Source organism: Cyprinodon variegatus, unplaced genomic scaffold (assembly GCF_000732505.1).
Source record: "Cyprinodon variegatus isolate N-32 unplaced genomic scaffold, C_variegatus-1.0 Scaffold1545, whole genome shotgun sequence".
NCBI lineage: Eukaryota > Metazoa > Chordata > Actinopteri > Cyprinodontiformes > Cyprinodontidae > Cyprinodon > Cyprinodon variegatus.
The window spans coordinates 264-19,926 of NW_015151998.1; the positions used below are offsets into that span (position 1 = coordinate 264).

General features: G+C 36.5%; 2 protein-coding genes across 6 annotated transcripts in view; one reads left to right on the plus strand and one right to left on the minus strand.

Annotated features, from left to right (window-relative positions):
• Positions 1-376: 376 nt before the first annotated feature.
• LOC107103858 (indian hedgehog B protein-like) lies at positions 377-13,348 on the plus strand. Its single transcript, XM_015403695.1, has 4 exons — positions 377-1,210; positions 3,676-3,833; positions 4,043-4,146; positions 11,084-13,348. The coding sequence occupies exons 1-4, from the start codon at positions 905-907 to the stop codon at positions 11,812-11,814; spliced, it is 1,299 nt and encodes a 432-aa protein (XP_015259181.1). The 5' UTR covers positions 377-904; the 3' UTR covers positions 11,815-13,348.
• A 2,042-nt stretch (positions 13,349-15,390) lies between these two features.
• LOC107103860 (myc box-dependent-interacting protein 1-like) overlaps positions 15,391-19,663 on the minus strand; it is a 22,105-nt gene continuing 17,832 nt past the window's right edge. For all 5 annotated transcript variants that reach the window (XM_015403698.1, XM_015403697.1, XM_015403700.1 and 2 more), the window contains 3 exons: positions 19,487-19,561; positions 19,289-19,390; positions 15,391-18,481 (listed from right to left, as the gene is read on the minus strand). In XM_015403698.1, the coding sequence (XP_015259184.1) occupies positions 18,380-18,481; positions 19,289-19,390; positions 19,487-19,561 (279 nt within the window). In that variant the 3' untranslated portion in view covers positions 15,391-18,379. The remainder of the gene's footprint in view (positions 18,482-19,288; positions 19,391-19,486; positions 19,562-19,663) is intronic.

The window sequence follows — 19,663 nt, forward strand, 5'->3', positions numbered from 1 at the left end:
TATCCTCATGTGCTGTCACTGCTCTAGGGAAATCATTCAGGCATTCAGTCAACTAGTAGTTAAATGTTTAAAGTATCTACCTCTCTTTTGCTAAACAGCCAGACGGCCAATTGCCTCCTTGATCACATGAGATGACAGCCTCTCCGTTCTGCAAAATTGATCAGATTGATTGATTTTGTTGTTTATCTCTAAAACTTTCAATCAAACGGTCAAGGACAAAGACAGAAAAGGTACGGTGGGACACCCTTATGCTGTGTTACTTCCAGCAGATGAGGACCGGACTCTCCAGTGCGCCCTGTGCCCAAGAGGGGCGGGTTTGGGTGGCAGAGCGCAGGGACAGAGAGCGCAGAAGGAGTGAGGAAGAGGAGGAGGAGGGGAGGGCAGGACTGGCAGGGTGCGGTCTGAAGTGGCAACAGATCACCGTGAATCGCCCAATTCCCTTCAAATCAACTGGAAAGCTACAGATTGTCGCATCTGGGGAAGTCCAGAGGAGGGCAACGAGTGAAACGAGCGCGCAAGGGGCTTGTGCGCAAGAGAGAGGGGGGCAGAGAAACCACAACACTGCAACTTGGATGTCAGCGGCCGCACTCTCTCTCTTTGACTCTCACACCCACCAAATCGACTTTGAACCTGTTTGTTTAAATACACGGACTTTACAGCCACTTATTGCTGACTCCAGTCAGGCGGTTCAGAGCGGAGTTCCTCTCATCTGTAGGCATAAAAAAAAGCTTTTTTGGTATTCCAATGGTGCCTCATGAAGACACGGGGTTGACCTTATTTCATCCAATATTTACGGGTGCGTCGATTTATTTTTCACGGTAAAATGGGAACTAAACTGGAGAGGCACTGAAGACATCTCTCTCTCTCTCCCCCCGGGAGAGTCCTCCCACCTTTCCCCGGGGCGATGCGGATCTCCTTCCTCCTTCTCGCAGCCTCTCTGTGCGCCTCTGTCCTCCTCCTCGCACCTGTCTCGGAGGGCTGCGGGCCGGGGAGAGGATACGGCAAGAGGCGGCTCCCCAAGAAGCTCATCCCGCTCGCCTACAAGCAATTCAGCCCGAACGTTGCCGAGAAGACTTTGGGAGCAAGCGGGCGACCCGAGGGAAAAATTACCCGCAACTCCGAGCGCTTCAAGGAGCTCACCCCGAACTATAACACTGATATAATCTTTAAAGATGAAGAGGACACCGGTGCAGACAGACTCATGACTCAGGTAAAGCGGAGGATATGCGTAAAAGGGCCTTATCATGCGTAAAGTGATAAGCATGTCATTTTCTAGATCATATTGTTTATCTGGGGGATCAAATTACACTGAGCTGAATGAACCAGATTAACCACAGTGCTGGTCTCAATTGTCATCTGAATGTTTGCTGTCAGTTAAATGTTTAAACCAAAGTGATTGATTCCATTAACCCTTCCTTTCACCTCTGGAATCTGCTACCTTACATACTTAACTGCTGAGGCTTCCTTGAAGTGTTGCCTTCATTGACCCCAATCTGGCAATAATTTTCCATTTGACTGAGCCTAAGTGAACCATTAGGAAGCATTCCTATCTCAGTTCTAGTTATGCGTATTTTGCCTATTGCATATCTAGTTCTGTCCAGGTTTTATTCCTTCAGCTTCTGCTGTGGTTATTTTACGCAATAAATGACCACATATATTTGCAAATCATTAAAATGCATGTCCACTCCTTGACTTTCAGCCTGGTTTGTGTTTTCAAAAAGAATAAATCTCAAGCAAACACCACGATCACAGTTGTGTGTACTTTGACCATTCACCTGACACAGTTGGGACTTGGAGCAATTATTTAGAGCCCAATGTTGACATGCTGTTATTAAACCCTCAACTTTTTGGTTTCTAAGCAGAACCCCTTTCTTTTGGTTGATTTTTCAGCTTTTTTCATATTATTTGAAAATTATATTTTATATGGACTGACTTGTATTGCTTAATAGTAGACAAACTAAACTTATTGCCTATTTTTTCGCAAAACAAATGCTTTGACTTTTTATGTATAATCTCTCTTTTCTGGACCAAGACATTCAAAGAGATGATACTTCTGTTAACACAATGTTAAGCACAGAACCTGTGCATCTTGTTTGGTTTGTTTTTGAATTTGTCAAATGGATCTGTTTTCATAATTTGCAACTATTTTTTGGCGTTTTCCGACTCATGCTGAGCAAGGCTGTGCTAGAGAGTTTCAGAAATTCATTTTTGCCCCACTGTCCCTTCGTGCTTGGTCTTAATGAGGGATAGCTGCAAACTCAATGACTCCGTGCAGTAGATAACATGTTATCAGTTGTCACTTTAAACTAAACTTGTAATATTGCTCCTGCCAAATCTGTTTCTCCTTCAGGCTTGGTCCTGTGAAAGAGAATTGTTCTGTTCTGACGTTTTCAGCAAAATAACTGAAAGAAAAAAAATATGAATCCATAGAGAGAAAACTGGCAATAAAAACACCATTACACTTCAGCTTAAAGTCTGAGAATTTCCAAAACCAGAAACTGTTTAACATTGCCAGAGATGGACTCAAAACCAAAACCAGGGATGTAAGACCATACTTAGCTGTGTACACTATAAGCACCACCCTATTTTTTCAATTGACATTTACTCAGAGCAATGTTTTTTTAATTAATGTCTTAGATAAGATTAATTTTACCAGCTTGTAAGTGAATTTTACTACCATTTTATCTATCATTTCATAGTTTAATTTCTCTTTTATTTTCAGTATATTTACTGGTTCTACATTATTTCAACTTTCTTTACAAGCCCTTTGATCAAAAGTAAACTTTCATTTATTAATTAAATTCCACTGCTCTGTTTTATACTTATAATCAAATATTAATGAATCTACCTCAGTGGTTCTCAACTCTGGTTCTTCTGTCCTTCATCTTTTATATGTAGTTTTACTGCCACACTCCTGACTTGCATAAATGAGTGATTAACAAACATTTGCAGAACTTGATGTCAGTAGAAGAGGTTGTGAAATTATTTAAATCAGGTGTGCTTTAACAGAGACACAGAACATGCAGGATAGGGGCACCTCATTGAATCTAAACTTTTCTCTATAACTAGATTGTTTTGGACACATTTGTATAATTTTACAAGTATATCATTTTGGTTGATATATGTCTGGCTAATTTGTTAAAGCAACACAACATAACTTTTGACCCAAGTGTTGGATTATGTTTGGATCTATTAAATTACTTTGTTAGGTCGTTATGCAGCATTTTGTGCATAGCAATGTGCCACGTATTGGCCATTGGGGTCTCCTTAAATACTAGAGCTAACTAAGCTAAAAGTAGTTGGCAGTAGAATAGATATGACACCTTATTAGACATACTTTTGGTTGTCTGATGAAGGATTCACTCTAGAGGGGTGAATATTGGTTTGTCTGAACAAGTAAATACATCACTTCTCATTTTGCTGTTTGTCTATCAGATTCCAAATCACAGAGGGAGGCTATTTCATTTTGCGACAGTGCAGCATCACATTCAGGGGGACTAAACTTTGCCGTTAAAGCCTAGCACCTCCAGTGACTAAAAGTTGAAAAGTGTTGCATTAACGTTCTTAGAAATGCTGGTTATTGTTATTTGTGCTATGTGAAAGCAGTGAACCAAATTGCAGATAAACCAGCTTATTTACTGATTTTATATCTTCCTTTTTCTTTGTCTCACCCAGCGGTGTAAAGACAAGCTAAACTCTTTGGCCATCTCTGTGATGAACATGTGGCCAGGTGTGAAGCTCAGAGTAACAGAGGGATGGGATGAGGACGGCCATCACTCAACAGACTCTCTACACTATGAGGGGCGTGCTGTGGATATCACCACCTCAGATAGGTAAGAGCACCTAAAATTATACACTGTGTGATTCTAAATTAGTAGTGATCTATTAACCATCTCAATATACTAAGGACTTTTCAATTAGCAAACCTTCTTACCCTTTCCATCAAATCTGAATGCTTAACTGGACATCTCAATTCCTTTCTTGACATTTATTTGTTGTTGTATTTTTATTCGGTTTCAGTAATCCATTGTTTTCCTGACAGGGACAGAAATAAGTACGCCATGTTGGCCCGCTTGGCTGTAGAGGCAGGATTTGACTGGGTCTATTACGAGTCCAAAGCCCACATTCACTGTAGCGTCAAGTCAGGTAAGACCAGTTTAAGAAGTCTTTATATTTGAATATGTCTTCCTCTGTTGTGATCACAGCTAAAGCTAGATACCTTGTGGGGTGACTGTCTTCTTATGTAGTATCCCTTTGAGCCCCTGTGTTATCACTTTGTGAGGGTGTTTGTGTGTGTAGGCCTACTGGGAACCAATCAAACATAATGTGCACCTGTGGTCTTTTTTTTATGCACCCTGATTTTATCTTCAGGTCTCATCATAGATTTAGTTTGTCAGATTATATGGAGCACCTATCCTAAATGCAAATCCTTCCTTATTGTATGGCTCAAGTATTCACACAGTGTGTGGCAAAATATTTCTGCCCTTTAACCTTAACACTAGAAGTCTATATGATGTATATATATTTATTTTCATGAACATTTGCTCTGAAGCATTTGCTCTGAAACACCTTAATTCCTGTGCAAAAATGCTTCAAAGTCACTTCATCACCGTTCACACCATGAAAGAATTAGAGGAAATATAGGAAAAGGTTCCTTAGTTACATGAGCCTATATACATTTTTTTTTTTGCCTGTATGGAAGATCTGTCTAATGCCAGTTTCTCAAAATGTTGGTAGTATCAGGATGTGCGAGTTCTTTTTTTCCATGGGGTCTTTAGAACTAGCTAGAATTGAAGGTAGAGTGTATAGAGTTACGTCCAGGGCAACTTCAAGGTAGAAAATATGTTAGATGCTGCAGACTTGAGACTGGATAAATGCATCACCTTCACCTGATGACGTCAAGCTGATATCAAGTCCTGAAATTCTACTATCCTGCAACATTTAGGTGGATCCCTTTTCCACACACATTAATTAAATGAATAGTTTGTAGGCCTCTGCAAAGCTAAATGGTATGCTGAAGAGGGAATTTAGCCATATTATTCAGGTGTGCTGAAGAATGGATATATCCAAAAGATGCAGAATAACTGTCGCTGAGAACTGAATAACACTGTCAAGGACCAGAGCTAAATTCAATTTAAGTTCCAAGATCTCAACTTCTGTGTTTTCAATTCACTCTGACTGAACTTTAGCTGTTTTACAAGAAAAAGTGTAGAGGAAGGACCTAATTTAAACAAAAAGAACTCAAACAACTTCCATTTGTAAAAGCAGTGAAAGGTTTTCATCACTAGGACCTAATAATACAAACTCACAGCACACCGTTAAGATCTTTCTATGTAAAAAATAAAGTATAAACTTCCTTTTTCTTCACCGGTGATTTTTGTTAGTATGTGAGATACAGTCCTGAAAAAGGAATTTTAAAGATAGTGGTTGTCACGAGACAACAAAACTGAAAAGGTCAAGGGGCATCAATATTTTTGCAAATAATAATAATATTAATAATAATACATTTTATTTAAAAAGGCGCCTTTCTGGACACTCAAGTTCACCGTACAAAAGCATAAGAGCAAAAGCAAAAGTACAAAAGAATATATGTGCATCTTGTGCCAATTTGAAGTAAAATCTAGATTCCCAGATAGTGTTTTTGTTACAGTTTATTTACTTTTGCCATACAATTTACAAATCTCATCATGGATGATTTAAGAGTTTATGTCTTTCTACAAACAATGAGTGTCAGCATTCCACTTCCTCTTAATCAAACTTTTGAGACATTTTAGAAACCCATATACTGACGTCTGGTACCACCAGTTATTTAGTGCCAATCCACACTCTAGCAGTCCACCTAGGTTAGTAGGCTGTGAGATGATTAACTCTCTCTTTGTTTTTGCCGTTGCTTTGCCTCCAGTGAGTTTCTTTCAGATCTCTTATCTGAATCTTATCACAGTCCTCCTTTTTGTGCAGCTTTCAAGCTTACAGACCCACACACACACCTTGGACAAATATTTGGCTGACTTAGGACAGCCTTAAGACAAGCCTCCCAAACACACATACAGACCCCCCCACACACCCACACACACACACACACACGTATACACACACACACACACGTATACACGCACACAGAAACACACATATCAAGTCTTTGTATTCCAAAAGGAGCAGTGGGTCCTCTTAGAAATTGGCCTGACACTGTTAGAGCACACATAGAGGCACAATATTGTATACACATTTATACTGATTTCTTATTTCAATCTGATTCAACAGTATTTTTTAAGCTAATGAGAAGCAAGATTTATGATTTCATTTGGTTTAAATCTCTGCAATCCAAACAGTATCTAAAACCACGTCTGAGTCTGTGTACCTTCCTGCCTCCCTGACCTCGGTCTGTGCTCTGACTGCAGTGATACAATCAGCTGGTTATCCATTAGCTCTTGCCGACTGCGCTTTCTTGCCACCTCATCTCACTGCATCTTAAAGGGAACATTAATCCAGGCAGAGTTAACAAGGGTATATCGTGCAGGCCGTGACGATTATGGCCAAACAGAATCCAAACAAATAGCAAAATAACTGTATTTATTTACTAATATAACTGGCATAGACATGATGCTAAAATTTTTAACTTGATATCTATACCCAGGAAATAATTTGATGCTTGGTAATTATTAGACAGGAAAAATAAAAATAATTTAAGGCATAAAAAAATCTTTTATAAAACAGAAGGAAACACATTTTAAAATCTCAACATGGAACTTGCCTTCTCAGAAGAATCACAGATGCTGGTTAAATGGGTATGCAAATAAAGACAAATACAATGAAAATGTCAATATTTCAAAGGGTATATTAGTTTAATGTACATATAAAATCAAACAAATCTAGAATTCACAATTTGTAATGCTAGATTATTATTCCATATGGATGCAACATCTTAGTATCAGTACTCTTTGGAGTATCTCTACTTTTGAAAACCCTAAATACAACTGAAAGCAGCTAATTATATAATTAGCAATAACATAAAAAGTTGCTTTTTTTTCGTTTCATCATTATTGCATATTCTGGCTCAGTGAGTTAGTATTAACAGAATTGTTTCAAATCTTCTGAGTCCCAAAATTAACAACAAATAACTTAAGATGACGTTTTATTCCCTATTTAGTTATACATTTTTTCTATATTAACTAATTTTCCATTCTGAAAAAATGGGAGAAGCGTGCAAACTGGAGAACACCTCACCATTTAAGAAGTATGGAGGTGGAAAAATGGCCTGTGACAGCAAAAGACGTGAATGAGTAAAGACTGTAATTTAATTGAATTGAATTCAGTTTATTTATATAGCGCCAATTCACAACACATATGATCTCAAGGCACTTTATAGAGACAATTCAACCAGATCATTCAGTCAGATTGGTTCATAATTTTCTATCTAAGGAAAACCAGTTGATTGCATCGACTCACTGACTCGAAAGAAATCCCTCACACCAAGCATGCATGTAGTGACAGTGGAGAGGAAAACTCCTTTTAAACAGGAATAAATCTCCAGCAGAATCAGGCTCAGTGTGAGCGGCCATCTGCCAAGGCTGACTGGGATTCAAGGAGACAGAAGCAGAGATACAGAAAAAAGCAGATATACAAAAGGTAACTATCAACCAGCTCCACAGACAGGCCCTGTCCAGGAAACACACAGCCAGGCAGACAAGCTCTGAGCCAGCTCCTATTTCAGAGGATGAAAGAGAGCGCGTACAGTTAGTCACAGTCAGAGAAAACAGGCTAAGTATCAACAACTATAAACAAAGTCGTTGATGGCAGCAGCATAGCTGACATTTTCCTGTGAGATGGTGTCACAGCCAAACAGGAACAGACCAGATGAAGCTACTTTACTGAATATGTAAATATTGAAAATAGTCAAAGCTTGGGCTAAACGTAAGACGTTCAATGGACAATGACCCTAATCATAGTAATAAATGTGTTTTAAAGTGGCCTAATGATAACAGAGTTAGTGTTTTGGAGTGGTCGTCACAGCAATGATCCTAAGCCAATGATTACATGAGTTGGCAGATGAGTAAAGGTTTTACGGCCAGTAGAATGAAGGGGTCACTCTAGTGACTGGAAGTTTGAGGGGATTTTGCTGGGAGTTGCAGGGAAGTGAGCTGCCAGCATTTGACTGGGAAGGGCCATTTTGATGGCTACTACACTATGAGCAAAGCCAAAAAACAAATTGTAGTCAGCTTTTGAAAAATTCTACTAAAAAATTTCATGATTCTCAGGTGTGTTGATTTTGATTTCTAATGGTTACGTTTTTAGTTTTTGTTTTTTTTTAGCATTTCAGCCTCAGCTGCTCTACATTCCTTTGATTCTATTCACCTGGTTTTCATGTTACTTATTTCATCCCCTGCTGTACGCAGTACAAGTTCCTGTCTTCTGTTTCCTCTTCTTTGGAGCCTCCTGTTAATAGTTGCCTGCTCCATGTGTTTCCTTGAGTATCGATTGATCTTGAGTATTGATTATCTCCTGATAATATGTCAGCACTACTCTTGGTAATTTGGGTCCACAACAACCTCAATTTCTTCCAATAATATGCAATGTTTTGAATCTAAAGAAGGTTTTAAAAAGGCCTATTGCTATTTTTCTATCATTTAGCTTATATAAATAAATTTGTAGCACCAAAATACATAAAATAGGAAGAGTATATTATTATTTAAGGCCAGGAAGAGAAGAAAAAGAAATAACAGTAGTTGAAAACAGATATCCTCTCAGGGTAATAAATAAAAAAAATGCAGATTTAGTTCAATCATACACATATATTTGAATTCAAGTTTGATTCTGGTTCAGAAACAATTTAGGCACGTTTAGTTTTTCCTGGTGGTGTAAAAAGTTTTATCAATCTTAGAAAATGTATATAATTGTATTGGCCTCTGATACATAGTGACAGTTGTCGTTGAACAAGCAAGTAACAGTGAAATAAACTGAGTCATTTTACATTGCTGCAATACCTCATACTGAGCAAGCATGTAGCTACAGAGGAAATGAAAGTTTAAAAATGTCGAAGCTTCCATTGAGTTTAAAACTACTGTCCTTAATAGGAAGAAAAATCATGTTTCTTTTTAGTTGTATTTCACATTTATTGAAAGAATAAGCATGGAAATGTATCAGGAATCATATCCGAAGCCAAAGTGTCTTGGTCTGCCTTTCATTAATGCTTTGCAGGAAAAGCAAGCCTAATAAATGAATTAATACAGAAATGCAATTAAAAGTTAAGGTGATCAACTGCATAAAGGTTGTCAAGAATTAAGGAAAAAATATAATTATTAAGAATGCAGTTTAGTGATTTTAGTCATACTTCTGAGGTGATTAAAGATCACGGTAGAAATAAGGAGAGAAAAAAATGTTTTAATGTGACTAATGACAGATAATCTGTATATCTGGATTAACGTCTGAAGAATCTTCACGAAATTGCCTGTTGGGTCCGATTAGAGTTTCAGCAAATAGCTTCTCATAGGACTGCCTCTACCTCTACGGATATGTGGCTCTCTTTTTTACTGTCTATTTGAGTAAGAAGCACATCTGGACAGCCCTGCCTTGGCTTGCCCATGGCAGACCAGTGGTGGTGGTGGTGGTGGCGGTTTATATTTTGCTCCAGGTTTGGAGTTCCTTCACTTTAAATTTGAAACTGTGTAATTAAGCAGACAGGGTTTGACGAAAGATACAGATTACTTTACATACTATACATCTGCAATGGGAAAAGAAATTCTGAGAAATAAAATAACAAAAAATGTAGCATACAAAAAAGAAGAAAAAAAAGAAAACTTCCAAAGATCTAAACACTGACAAATTTGTGTTGATTGGGTTGATTTTGTTAGACTGATGTTCTTTTTTATTTATTTATTTATTTTTTTTACTTCACATTCACAGAAAACACATTTTCTCATAGCCACATGTTTAGCCAAACAATTAGTGATTTTGGTTTAACATTTTGGCTTTGTCAAAGTATCCAGTTAATAGACTAAAAAAAGAAAAAAAAAAGCCTAAAATTAGCTAACAAGAGTTCTTCCTTTGTACCAATAAAACATTTCCACTGATATGATTTTCTGCAACGTTTCATTTTTAACTATAACACTGCCTTTCAAGAACAAGCATTTGAAGAACAATAGCAGTTTCAGGATCAGCCTTTAAACTTGATACATAATAATCCTTATGCCTTTTTTTTATTCACTGCTCTCTTATCAAGACAGTGTGGTCTCAGTCCTTTTAAACAGTATGATACAATAATACTTAGATTGTTACAAAAATGTGACTGTTTACATGTACACTATATCTAAAAATAAATCTGCTTTGTTTCTTCTAGATTAATGATTTATCAAAATGATATAATCCTTTGTGCCATTTGGAGATAGATGAAGAGATTTTCCTTGAACATTTATTCAAAAGCACAAAATGTTTAATAGAACAGTTGAGAGATTGGATTGTTTCCATTTTTACAGGCTTTGTTATCATGAATAAACCATGTTCATTTTGAAATTCATTTTAGATTAGAGTATTTGTGTTAATTTTTCACTTTTTTCAAATTTTAAAGAAAATTTAATTAGTTCCAGATGGGTACTATTTTTTATTTAATTTTTTTTTTTTTAGATATACCAAATAGGTAAGATTGGGAGCAATACTCATAAAAAAGATGCGTTTTAACAAGGACATGTGTCTCTGAACTTTGTTTATGGTCATGCACTTGACTTCAAGTCACACTGAGAGAGCCCAAAGGCAGACAAAGAACAAATAGTTTCACCCTGAGTCATATTGCATAGCAATGTTAACAATCCTCCAAATGATCCAGCCAAGATAACGTTGTTCTCGAGTATGTGTCAAAGTCTCACCTGCTTTATGGATCACTCAGTGACATGAAATAACATTCAGGTGTAGCGAACAAAGTTCGAGCTTTGGAGTGAAACTGTTTGAGTTCAACTGAAATTATTTCTATTACCCATATTTTATCTCACTCCTTTCAACATCAAACTAAACCATGCAATAATGACCACAATGTCAGATTTATATGAAATAAAAAGACTGATTTGTTTTTTTTTTGTTTTTTTCTCACCCTCAGAGCACTCCGTTGCAGCTAAAACAGGGGGTTGTTTCCCTGGCGATGCTCAGGTCATCACTGAGGGCGGACACATAAAACACATGCGTGACCTTATCCCTGGAGACCGTGTCCTGGCATCCTCTTCAACAGACGTCAAAGCTGCGCTCCTCTACAGCCCCATTGTGTCCTTTTTGGATCGCCAGCCCAATGCAACAAGGACCTTCTATGTTATCGGAACAGACGGGGGACATAACATTACTCTCACAGCTGCTCACCTGATTTTTGTCGCAGACTGTGCCCACAGATCCAACAGGTCAGGGCGAGGAGAAACGTCTGAAGAAGCCATGAGTTTTGCTTCCTTTGGGCAGAGGAGGGAAGCTGAAGCAGGTATGAGGACCATTTTTGCCAGTGAAGTCCAGCCTGGACAGTGTGTGTTTTCATCTTCTGGCAGATCAAATTCACGTCCAAAACTCTCGGTGGTGACCTTTGTCGAGGAGCTGACAAGCACTGGGTTATATGCTCCTCTTACTCAGCATGGCTCTATAGTGGTGAATGGCGTGTTAGCATCTTGCTACGCTGCTGTGGACAGTCATTATTTGTCCCACTGGGTCTTGGCTCCATTGAGACTTGTTTACTGGATGATAGGACCTTCACAAGTGCAAAATGATGGGGTGCACTGGTACCCCTTGATTCTGCAGTGGCTGGGAAAGGTGCTACTGGGCACTGAAAACTTCCACCCCTTGGGCTTCTGACCAGTGACAATTAAGCGAGGAAGAAGGAGACATTTCAGGATGATCTTCAAGCAGGGGCACAATGAAGAAAAGCACAACTGTATTTATATGAAAACTGATTTAAAGCATACACATATTTTTTACTCACTCCAAATGCCTGAATTTGTTGTACTTTTACAAATCTAGATCTGTCATTGTTTTAGACATTAAGAGAGGAATGATTTCCATTGCATTGATAGCAGAAGACTGACAACAAAAGCTCTTATTCATATTAAAACCAAATTTTTCTTTCATTTTTTATATTCTTACATTTACTGTCACCAGCTGTGCTGTCTGTTTAGATTTAACCTTTATCCCCATTATGTGAGACTGGAAAGAGAATGGAAATGCATAAATATTTGATGAATAGTAAGAGGAAGATTGGAACAAGTTTATGAAGCTTTTATATGTAAATAGATATTTATACACTTAATCCTAAATAGGAATGAATTAAAGGTTTACTTACAAAAGTTTCTTTTATCAATCGTTTTTAAATCTAGAGCTTTTGTTTTAGTTTTATCTTAAAGGTATAGTGGAGGATTTTCACAAATCTTTGAAATGACCCACCCTCTCCATCAAAAAAAAAAAAAAAAATGCACATGGACAACCCTGTACCTCTTGCACGCTCTATTTAAAAGTTGCAGTCTGCAGTTTTCCACTATGTCAGGCTCACCACCGGTAAGTGAAATTGGGGACTAGCATGTAGGACGACCTCATGTGAACATATCACCAGAATGATTGGCAATTAGGAGAACCACTTATTTTAATGATCCACCTGGAAAAATAACACCCTCTACTATACCTTTAAATCAAGTCAGCTAAACGTAAAACTCTTATATAGAGCAAATATGGCAGGAACTGTAGGCTTATACAAAAGCACAACACTTCTCTTTCCAAGTAAATAAAAAAAAAAACTGCCCATCTTTTTACTTGTTTCCAGTCTTCCATCAGTTTAAAGAACTTTTTATCTCCTTCTTATTCACATATTTTATTTACAATCTTTTTTATCAGGTGTTTTATAAAGAGATTTTCTTTCATTATTTGAGGGTTTTCAGGTCAGTAATATCACTCAGGCTCTACTCAACTACTGTATTAACTATCTTCTATGCATCTTTTTAAATAGTAGTAATTATTACAATAGGTGGAAAGTAAAAAGTCTATATTTTAATAAAGGCAATATGTATATTCTTGTGCTTCATCTATTCAAAACACTCATATTGAAGCAGTACATTGTTATCATAAAAAACGTTAATTTTATTGAGAACTGTATAGAAATGTACAAATATCTAATATATATTTTTTCAGATTGCCTAAACTATTTCTGGTGTTGACATAAGAACGCTTAATGAAAACACACAATGCATTATCATGTAACTCCAAAGAAATTTTCTAAGACTTCTCAAAAATATTGTCAGATATGTATATTAAAGCTATTGGAAAACTATTTAAAGATCTATTTTTAGAAAAAGCTGTATGTATTATTATATTTGGCAAGTTTGTTAATAGTTTTGCATTTGACACATAAATGTTTTAAATAACTGATCGTGTCCAGTCTTTTTTGTTCCCTTCTTTTTTTTTTTTTGGAATGCAAACTAAAGTAATGTGTGATTAGTTTTTTTTATTTTTGTGGTAGTTTTTACATTTATTTATTTTTTCCCTCTCCAGATGAGAAAGGCTTTTTTGGTGCATATGTCATACAAGCTCAAACAATTTATATCTTTTCTTTTCCCCAAATAATGATGCATTACTGTAACCAGCACAACAAAGACAGAGCAAGGATGGCTGTGGTTGAAGGGTGGTCTGCTTGTTGGTTTCAGTACCATGGACAGCAGCATGAAGTGAAGCTACCCTTTCCTGCTTGAGATGATACAGGCTTTTGTTTTGTTTTTTCCCTCAGGATGGAAAGTTAATCTTTGAGCACAGCACACTCTGCTGGAACTACACATATTTGCAAATATTTAAAAAGTAGCAAAGTGCTATCCCCTGCAAATCTGAAATTTTCCCATCTCGTGTTACGAACACAAGCTTTGGTTTTGTTCTGAATGAATATTAATTAAATGTTATAATTAGTGTGGCATGCTATTTAAGCAGTCTTCTTTAACTTACACTAAAAACCCTACATAAAACTTAATGCAAGTATTGGCTTTCATATTTCACCTTGATTTTATTTTATTTTTTTTAACAAAGATTTGTGAAAGCCAAAGCTTCCTGTAGAGAGGTCAGGAATTAAAGTAAAGTTAAATCTATCAGCTAAAAATTGAAAGATTGTGCGTCCACTGAAAATCTAAAAAGAGACATCTAATGACTGAAACTAATAAGCTACTCTAGACTAGGATATAAGTAGTTAGAGAAGCAACAAAATGCCTAAGACTAGGGTTGAAACAATTAATCGGATTAATCGTGATTAATTGATTATTGAAATAACCATCAACTAGTTTAGTAATCAATTAATAATTCAATTCTATCCTACTAAGAAACCGGACAAAAAATTTACCGCAAATTGCAGTTGTAACTGTACAAACTTATGGTTTTAAAATCTATAAAATCTTTAAAATCTATTGGATTGTGAAAAATAGGGAGATTAGTTTTCATTGGTGTATCGACCCATGAGGTAATTGTTTGTGTTTTAAACCTGATGAAGAAACCATATCCTGAAATTTTTGTTTCTTTGACATTAAATTTGTGATTTTTAGGGACAATGAAAAAATAAAACAATAAGCCAGTGACACTGCAATGCACTTAGGATGCTGTATTTCACATCAAACTAAAAAGTGTACCACTGATAGCCACCATCTAAAGAATTAATTGGCAGTTGCAATGAAGAAAAGTGGCTGTAGCTACTTAAATTTCAAATTCCTGCAATCAAAGAAAGATAAATTATTTAAATTGGTGATTTTACGAACAAACAGTTTAATTTGATGGCAGCAGAGATACATCTATGAGTGTTCAGAAAAGTTAGCTTTGTAAGCTTTTATATGTCAAGGTATCTGGCAACCCGGTCACCAGATACTCCGACATATATTCCACACAGCTTACTTTTTTCCTTCACTGAATAATCCAGATATCAGTGGGAGAAATCAGTGATCCAATTAGTCAGATAACAAATTTGGAAAGTTGGCAATTATGGGTTTTGTCTCAGAGGTGCTGTCTACAAAGGCAAATTAAAAGAAAAAAGAAAACATGTGCTGAACCTTGCACTTCTAAATGATGCACTAGAGTAGTAGTGTTTAAAAAGTTCCCATTTCCATGATGGGTCCTTGACTGAAACTTTAATGGCTGACTTTTATGCTTTGCTGAATTCGGCTGGCTTTTACCCTAAAGAGGAACTTTTAAACCGCTACGACAGGATCTTGAGTTGGTCTGCCATATACAAAGAATTTTAAGGTTTATAGCTTTATAAATTGTGAAAAAGTTCAAGAAGGGTTGATATGTTTGTAAGGTATAACAGCACAAGGAATCAGTGAGTTTAAAACACGGTTAATTAAAAAAAGTAACAGAAAAGAATACATGTTCTAAGCATGGCCGCACTCAGGACAAAGGAAACTAAAAACAGTAAAGCAGATTCTAAGTCATCTTTATTACTACTGGTCATTAAGGAACAGGAAAAAAAAACTTTTTCTCATATCCCAGATATCACCATTAGAGGCTGAGCCATACAGCTGGAGACAGAACCAGACCCAGGTTAAACACTCCAATCCATACACAAAATTTTCAAACAAAATATGATTATCTACCCAAATATGTAAGTGACTTTTCTCTTATGCATTTTTTTTCATATACACCCTGGAAAAATAATGCACATCCACAGTGGCTAAAATACTGAAAAGTATATAGATATATATATAAAAAAAAGAATAATCTGTGCACCTGAGTCTGGTTGCATGAACTTTCCCTCTATGAGTCCTGCCTCCCCTGCAATTCACTTGGTTTTGGACCACGATACGTAGAAACATTTTGAGGCACGGCAGATGGAAAAGGACAAACTTATGAGAAAAAAATTGAAATAAAAACCCATGTAATGCCCATACCATCTCTCTCACCAAGAATAGTCATAAAAAAAACAACAAACAAATAAAAAATATAAAGAAGACATATCTTGTCGCAACTGCCTCAAAAGTGACTCAAGTATCACTGCCTTAAATTAAGGGTGTTCACACAACAACACATGGAAAGTCAGCATGCTCACAGTTACTCACATACAGATATGAATGTCTTCTTAGAATATGTATCTGTCATCACAGCTTGGAAAAAAATTACACTTATAAACAACAAATGCACTGTAACACCTGGAACCATAATACCAGCCAGTGGAAAAAGATTCAATATGTTTGCCTCGGTACTGTCGTTAAAAACCCTCCTATTGATACGATTGTTTCTTTAAGAGTAGGTGGTATTTTTAATAACATTTTCTTATAGATAAACATTTGTATTCCTCACACACTTTGTAACACACACACATGCCCACTGACACTCTCCCTTGCACCTTTTACACACTGATAATCTAAGGAGATTTGAAACTTTTATGTTAGAGTCTGAATGAATGACTAGATTAGTTCTATATGTATGCAACTACACTGAGAGCAGTGAGCTCCAGATAAGTACAAGATACTCCAGATCATCCTCAGTTGGCAATCATAACAACATAGTTACATTAGGCTATATGTAATCGTTGCTCAGCAGCATATAAAAATAAAAGAAGTTGCTCTGGTGCATAATCATAAACATCTGCATTGAAGTTTTGAAGTCTCTATGTAAAGAGAGGGAACTGTTTTCGGCACATTTCTACATGAGTTAGTCTGGCTCAGTTGTTATATATCAGATTATATTTAGAGTCTCATCTATTATACGACCAGCAACAGCTTCTCTGTGATGCTGGGTGGCGTTATAGCAAGCCTGAGCAACGCATATTTTGAATCACATGAAGACAAGACCATTCCACAAAAGTATTAAAAAATATGTTACAGAGGTCTTAACTTTAGGAAACCAGAATTGTTTATTTTGGATTCCTGTTGTCTTTCTGGATTTAACTGCTTCTGCATATATCACTTTTTGAAGTTTCAATACCAGGATCATACTATTTGTGCCATCACAGACTCTAAGCCAGTGGCTCCCAACCCTGATCCTCAGCCACCCCGGCCCTGCATGTTTTGGGTGTTTCCTTGTTGCATCACACCAGAAAATGTTGGACGATTAGCAGGCTTCTGTAGCACTTGATTGCAGAGGAAGAGCCCTAATCTGAATCAGGCTTGCCGGGACAGAGACATATCTAAAGAATGCAGAGCAGGGGTCCCTGAGGCCCAGGTTTGAGAGCCACTGCTCTAAGCTAACACAACAACCAAGGGTCCGTTTTCCACAAGTAAACAATAGAAGTAGGAATATAGGATTTGCATGACGTGTCCTGAAGGCAATGTGTGAGGAGGTTAATCACCAGACAGATTTACCCCAACGAGACAAACATCTTTCCTGATGAGGTTGGAGTTTTTTTTGTTTGCTTTTGTTGTTGTTTTTTTAGCATTGATGAAAACAAATTGAATTTTCTAAAATGGTACTTTTTTTTCCTTTTGTGAGCATTCTTATTAGTGACGTTTTTTGCCCTTTAGGTTAGCTAGATAATAGCACTTTTTCCCCATTTCTTTCTCTGTTAAACCATTTAAAGTGAATTTTCACTGTTAAAAAGAAAGTATGCCCTCTTTCCCTTCTACAGGTTATGTACCAGAATCTAATCCTAAAAATATTGGTCTTTTTCATGTTTTGAAATTGGAAATACTCTTTGAGCATCACTACCACCTTTACACAAAAATTAAAACTGAAATATCTAAGATGATTTTAGTTTTTGTTCTTTTTTTCTTTGAGAAACAAAATCCTCCTGCTCTTAATTATGATGCATTGATTTGTGATAGTATAAAAAAAAAAAGAAAAGTTAAATTGGAACATTTTTAAGTGTTTTTTAAACTTCTATACACCTTGACACATAAAGTTGGTGCATAAATGGGATTTGTTTCTCTATTTCCTTAGAGAAACAAATCCAGAAAAGAAACAAATATCTATTTCCTTAATCTTGAAAATTTAAAAGTAGCATCCTGACAGATCCTAAAAAAAACTCCATTGAAAGAGGATGTACTTACTTTTTATGAAAAAAATGTTTTTCTTAAGATTGTTCAACTACTCCATCATCCAAAAAACGTTAGTCTATTTTCAATCTGAATATAGAATAAATTAATAGAAGTGGTGTCCATCTGCAGCCACTGTATCAGTTACTATCAGTACTTTTTATCCTGAATGAGCCGCACTGCTCAAATACAGAGTAGCATGATGGCAAACAGACCCATGGTGTGGCTACATCTTTTCATGAGAAACAAAAATGAAACATAAAAGAAAAGATCCACTGTTGAGCAGACCTTAGAAACGCATGACTTCATCCAGGGCTGTCACAGCTCTGTTTATATGGCCAAAGTCCTTGTTAGGATACAGTGTTGAGGGGGCAGAGAGGGGAAGGACTTAAATAGGCAAGAGGAACAGAGTAACACCAAAAGAAATTGCCCTTCATTCAGAGCCTCTGTGTGAAGTTTTCAGGAAATACTCCTTTAGTGGCCTTTTCCTTGTTCTGCTGCCAATCGTCCTGCTTTAGTCCCATCAGCCAGCCTTCATCCTACAAAAATAAACACACACAAGACAAAACTGTTTTTGTATTCTGGTAAGTTAACACATATCAAGTATCAGTCAGAACCGTAGGTACACCCACCATGAACATTAGCCAAATATCATCGCTTTAAAACTATACCAGTATGGATCTAATTCATATTTTCTCCAGATAGATAGTTTATAATCAGGAGAAAAGGTTGTCTCTTAGAAGCAGGTTAGCTCTTTTAAGAGGTTTCAATAAGAGGCTTTCAAGTTAAAGTGGCAGCATTATGCTGTGGGATTCCTTTTTCTGCCAGGGTAAAGTTACATTTTGCAAAATGGATAAAAATCAGCCATTAAAATTTGGTTCCAAATGGGTCTCCATTTATCCCAAATCATAATTGACCACAACTAAATTGAGAATTTGCTAACAATTCCTTAAAGGTGGATATATTCCTGAAAACCTTCCATTTCGAAAGAACTACCATTTCTGACAAGAAATACCTAGTCAAAATTGTGAGAAAAGGTTGAGAATGGCCACAACGGCATGTGGTTAAAATGCAATATACAAATGAATCTAATTTTAGGGGGGGTGAAAATATTTCAGTCAGTATTTATAATATTTGAGACACTGAAAAATAGAAACAAAATCATGGCAAGTTCAAACTGATGAACACAGTTATTATATATAAAAAAAAAGCTTTGAAGATGTGCATTGGAGACTGATTAGTTTAGATTTATAACTAATACCCCAAAGTTATTTCTGACCATAATGAGGATATGTGAACCATGCCTGCAAATGTATAAATATTTTAGCGATATTGAGCTCATGTACCTGTTCATCAGGATTATCAAAGGTGACTACTAGCACCACATCACCAGCCTTCATCTCCAGTTCATCTGTGTCATTGGCAGCGTAGTCATGCATTACTTGAACCTTTTTAAAACAAAAGTTGATATCAATAAGCTTTTCAAAAGTATTTTTTGTTTATTGGGTGTTTGTTATTGTCTGAATTTTGTTTTTTTGCAGTACCTTAAACAAGAAACCAGGGGGCATTTCTACAGCCTCTGGTAAGTCTTCTGTTGATTCAGGTGCTTTAGCAGGAGTCTGCAGACAAGACACAAAAAGACAAAAGTATTGCTGACAAGGCATGTAAAAGGAGACAAAAAAAAAAAAAAATATATACATATATATATATATATATATATA

Coding starts and splice junctions, on each gene's coding strand:
- LOC107103858 (XM_015403695.1), top strand. CDS start 905: ATGCGGATCTCCTTCCTCCTTCTCGCAGCCTCTCTGTGCGCCTCTGTC. Junction 1,211..3,675: donor CAGACAGACTCATGACTCAG/GTAAAGCGGAGG, acceptor TGTCTCACCCAG/CGGTGTAAAGACAAGCTAAA. Junction 3,834..4,042: donor GATATCACCACCTCAGATAG/GTAAGAGCACCT, acceptor TTTTCCTGACAG/GGACAGAAATAAGTACGCCA.